A 4622-nucleotide genomic window follows, 5' to 3' on the forward strand; every position below is an offset into this window, starting at 1 on the left:
TATGATTTGGTTAGGGTTTTAAAAGCGTAGAATTATGTTATAAAATATTGAATCCGGAGTATGAAACTGTGGCCTTTACTTCAATTACCACGGTTATACAACAGCAGATATTTTAAGCCGCAAAGGAAAACCGCGGTCTTATAATTTTGACAAAAAACTGTGGCCCAAACTCAAAAAATATACCCGCTAGAACTTCCCTCTATTTTTTTAAGTTTCCCCCTCCTTAATTTTTTTTCTAATTTATTTTAAATACAAAAAAAAAACGTTGAAAAGGTAAATACCACATCCCTCTTATCTCCTAAAACCAAAACCCTATCTTCCACCTTCACCCTCCCTCTCAAACTCAATCGCCTCCACCCAAAACCCTTCAGATTCTCTTTATCCCCAAAATGCAGTGGTGACGTAATTCTGGTCGGGGAAGCGTGTCCGGCGGCGTGCTCGATTGGTAGAGGAACAATTGTCGAGACAAAGAGACGCGTGGATCTTGGCATGGTGGACTCACAGTAGCAACGTTTCCGGTTGTTCTCGCGTGTTTTGGTGAGTTCTCATTTTCTTGAGAGTTTCCCTCTTCTTCTCTTCTGTTCGATTCTGTGTTGCAGAGTTGTTGTTGTGTTGGTATTATTGTTGATTGGTGCTCTGTCCTTGCTACTAATTGCTTTCAAAGTAAAGAGTTTTTCATCTTGCACACAAGGTGTTTGATGAAAAGTCTCAACCAAGTTCTTTTAATTTTTGTTTTGTTTCAGTTTGACTTTTGTTTTTTCATACTCATATCAGTTTCATTTGGAATGATATTTGATACATATTTGGTCGGTTCCATTTTTTTAATAGTAGCAGGAACTATGGCTAGTTCTCGCTTTCTGGTTGCGGCTCTCGCTACTGTACAAAGATGCAACAATAAATCTTCTATCATTATTCCTTAGAAAAAATATCGCAGCCTGAAAGAGCATGAAACATCACATTGAAGTATCCATGGAGTTATTAATACAGGTATGGATGTTGGTAACCTATTTTAGTTTCGATTATAAGATGATTGATGTGTGTATCCTCGCTTTCTCGATGTTGGCATAAGTTCAAGTGATGGAACAGTCTGTGTCTGGGAAGTTGAAACAGGCCAATATTTGAGACGGTGGGAGGTTGGCGAAGTTGTGAGCTATGTTGCATGGAATCCTCTGTCCGATTTTCATATTTTGGCAGTCTCTACGTAAGTCTAGTTTCATTGACTAAAATGCGTAGTTTTTTGTTTATAAAATCTACCAGTTTTCCTCTTTAATGTTCTACATCAAAGAGTTACCATATTGATGGCAATAAAGAAATGATAGCTATTGGTACCATGAATATTTTTGGTTCACTAACCTCTTGCTACCCCACAACAGGCCCGTTTTCGCGTTTCGCTGTGAATTACAATGATGGTTGCAAAACTGCAGCATCAAACATTGTAATGTCAATAGCAGTGATGTTGACATTATTATTCCTAACACCTTTGTTCCATTACACTCCTCTAGTGGTGTTATCCGCCATAATCGTATCTGCAATTCTTGGACTCATAGATTATCAAGCCGCAATCCATTTGTGGAAAATCGATAAATTTGATTTTCTAGTATGTTTCAGTGCATATGTTGGAGTTTTCTTTGGCAATGTCGAAATTGGCTTAGTACTAGCAGTATGTATCACTAAACTCTTTTTTTTTCTTTTCTGTTTTGATATGAATTTCTATTATTGAAATTAATATATGCTTTTTTTATGGATATGCAGGTTACATTATCTATACTTAGAGTACTTTTATTTGTGGCAAGGCCTAGAACATTTGTGTTAGGAAACATTCCAAATTCATCAGCATACATAAATGTAGAACATTATTCAAATGCACATCATGTTCATGGAATACTAATTCTTGAAATTGATGCGCCGATTTACTTTGCGAATGCAAGCTATTTAAGAGAGAGGTGAGACACTAATTAGGTATATGATGAAAAATAATATAATTGGAAATTTACTAGAAAGTTTTGTTTATAGGATTACAAGGTGGATTGATGAAGAGGAAGAGAAATTCAAAGGTGCGGGAAGTACTAGTTTGCAGTACGTTATAGTGGATATGACAGGTAAAATCGTGATTAAAAAGTGATTAAGAGATTAATTAACAATCTGGTTAAAAGATTTTGAGTTTAACTTGAAGTTTATTTTGATTCACAACTGTTGCGAACATTGATACAAGTGGAATAAGCATGCTTGAAGAGTTCAAGAAGACCCTCGATAGAAAAGGACTACAAGTAATTATTTTAATATCAAATATTTGTCCCTTTATAATATCGAGCGAGTATTAATCAAATTTTTGTACACTTCTTTTCCTATGTGTTTAGCTCGTTTTGGTCAATCCCGGAAGCGAGGTGACAAAGAAGCTGAACAAATCAAAGTTCCTAGATGAAATAGGACATAAATGGGTTTATGTGACAGTTGAAGAGGCTGTTGGAGTATGCAGTAGCTTCATGCTTCATACACAAAAGGCTAACCCTAAAGATGAATCAGAAGGTTTGAATAGTGTGTGAGAAGAAGCATTGTTTATTATAGAGTTTATCTTAGCTACTAATTGCTACTATATGTGGCATGTTAGTTTCTGAATCATGCTACAAAATATATAGTGAGGCATAGAGAGTGCTAGAGTATTATAAATTAATAAGTTTCTCAAATTTGCATCTTGAGTTGGAAGAATGTTTCCAACATAGGCTGTTGAATATTTATGTATCCATATAATATGTTTTAAATGGAAAGTAGTTGTTATGAAATTGAAAATGTCGTTAGACGTTATAACAATTCACTAAGTCTCTCTTGGAAGATACATACTTATTCTTATAATTGTATTTTATTTTCGAATAAGTTAGCATTAAGTATGAATTATAAATGTAGTATCCCGCGATATAAGAAGAGTGTAGAAGATACAAAACACTTAGCTTGGGTGATGAAGAAGAACATAAAAGGATTAAGGAGCTTCTCTACGCAGTGCTGACTCAATAGAGCTTGGCAGATTGTGGATCAGATTGCTGGGAGAGCAACTAGTGCTTATAATCATAGTCAGGTATTTATGGGGTTGTCTAATTTGGTTTATTTGATTATCACCCCTTCACTGGACACTGGATGAGCCTTGAAATTGTTCTTTTTTCCACATCAGGGTATTCAGGGTTTGCGCGATACAATAGCTGTCGGAATTGGAGAGCGTGATGGTTTTCTTGCTAATGCCAATGACATTTTCTTGCTAAGCATAACAGTATGTAACAACTTATAATTATTTACAACTTTATTCAATTACATATTTCAATTAAAACAAATTTCAACTTAGAAATCACATACAACAACAACAATCACATACAACAACAACAATCATTGCAAGGCATAGACCTACATCAACACTGTACCAATAAACAAAGGTACTCAACGTCTCTTCAACACTGGCCATATGCCTACAACTTGATAAACTTATGAAAACTTATAACATACAACTCAATTCAATCAACATTGGTCATAAGACCTGCAGCTCAATAATGCCCAAAAACCGGGACAAGACAACTTATTCAACTGTACCTGCAAATCAACTTATTCGACATAATTCCAACCAAACAAACTAACCAAAAATATCTATAAATACATACGAACTACTTCGACAATTTTCAACTAATTCCGGACAACTAATTATACCGATTAATTTGGCTAATTCGGCTATTCGGCACTGTTTCCATTAACTGTTATCACCGCTACTTACTGACAGAGCTTCTGTTAATTAACTTACCGATTTAATGTTCCTGCTATAACAACTAGATTACTTCTAAATTAATTACTGCTAGATAATTATTCCAGTTTGCTAACATATCAATTCCCGCTAAATTCTGCTATTATATTGTTCCAACATTTACTGCTATCAGTACTCCAATCAACCACTGATCCTGAAATTATTACCAAAATATCTCTGTTATTTAATTCCCTTGTTATTTACTCATTAATACTGCTACTCGTCAACTGCCATACTACTACTTTAATAATGCCACCACAACTTTATCCTACTCTGCTATTTGACTGGCTCTGCAGATTAATTACTAAGAGCCTTGCTAATAATTATTTCAGCCTGCACATAACTACTAATTTGATTCTACTAAAATACCAATTCCTATCGATTTCATTAAAACTACGGTTTTCAGCTGAATCTACTAACATATTGCTTCTACTGCACATCCTGATTTATCATGTTTATTATCCAGTCATTATTATCCTTCAACTAATCAAATTATATTACTTTACTAAACAATATATTGCTACTAGATAATATATATTAATTACTAAAAGAATTGGAATTAAAATTAATGGAGAACTAATTAACATAACCATGAAAAACAACGTGGCCCCCACATATTGAGGTAAGGGGCCCCCACCCTTAGTGATGTGGAACCCGCCCCTAAAAATCTTTTTTTCCTACAAGTTGGGGCGCCCACCCCACTCTTATGGGGCCTCCGCCCCTTACTTTTCTTCTTCACTTGTTTGTGTGCCCAGAAACACCACAACCACACCGATCCTGAAGTTTTTTATTACATCGATCCACAAAACCAGCACAACAACAATCACGGTTTCTAATTATCAAT

General features: G+C 35.1%; 1 protein-coding gene across 5 annotated transcripts; it reads left to right on the forward strand.

Moving 5' to 3' along the window:
- The first annotated feature begins 270 nt into the window (after positions 1–270).
- LOC131618945 (sulfate transporter 3.1-like) lies at positions 271–2808 on the forward strand. 5 transcript variants are annotated; one of them, XM_058890101.1, is made up of 7 exons: positions 271–537; positions 829–987; positions 1069–1201; positions 1374–1660; positions 1753–1943; positions 2014–2267; positions 2358–2808. In XM_058890101.1, the coding sequence occupies exons 3-6, from the start codon at positions 1153–1155 to the stop codon at positions 2120–2122; spliced, it is 636 nt and encodes a 211-aa protein (XP_058746084.1). In that variant the 5' UTR covers positions 271–537; positions 829–987; positions 1069–1152; the 3' UTR covers positions 2123–2267; positions 2358–2808. The 5 variants fall into 5 exon arrangements, with proteins under 5 accessions (XP_058746084.1, XP_058746089.1, XP_058746092.1 ...); XM_058890106.1 differs by having other exon boundaries at positions 832–987; XM_058890109.1 differs by having other exon boundaries at positions 835–987.
- Positions 2809–4622: the final 1814 nt, after the last annotated feature.

Source organism: Vicia villosa, linkage group LG1 (genome assembly GCF_029867415.1).
Source record: "Vicia villosa cultivar HV-30 ecotype Madison, WI linkage group LG1, Vvil1.0, whole genome shotgun sequence".
NCBI lineage: Eukaryota > Viridiplantae > Streptophyta > Magnoliopsida > Fabales > Fabaceae > Vicia > Vicia villosa.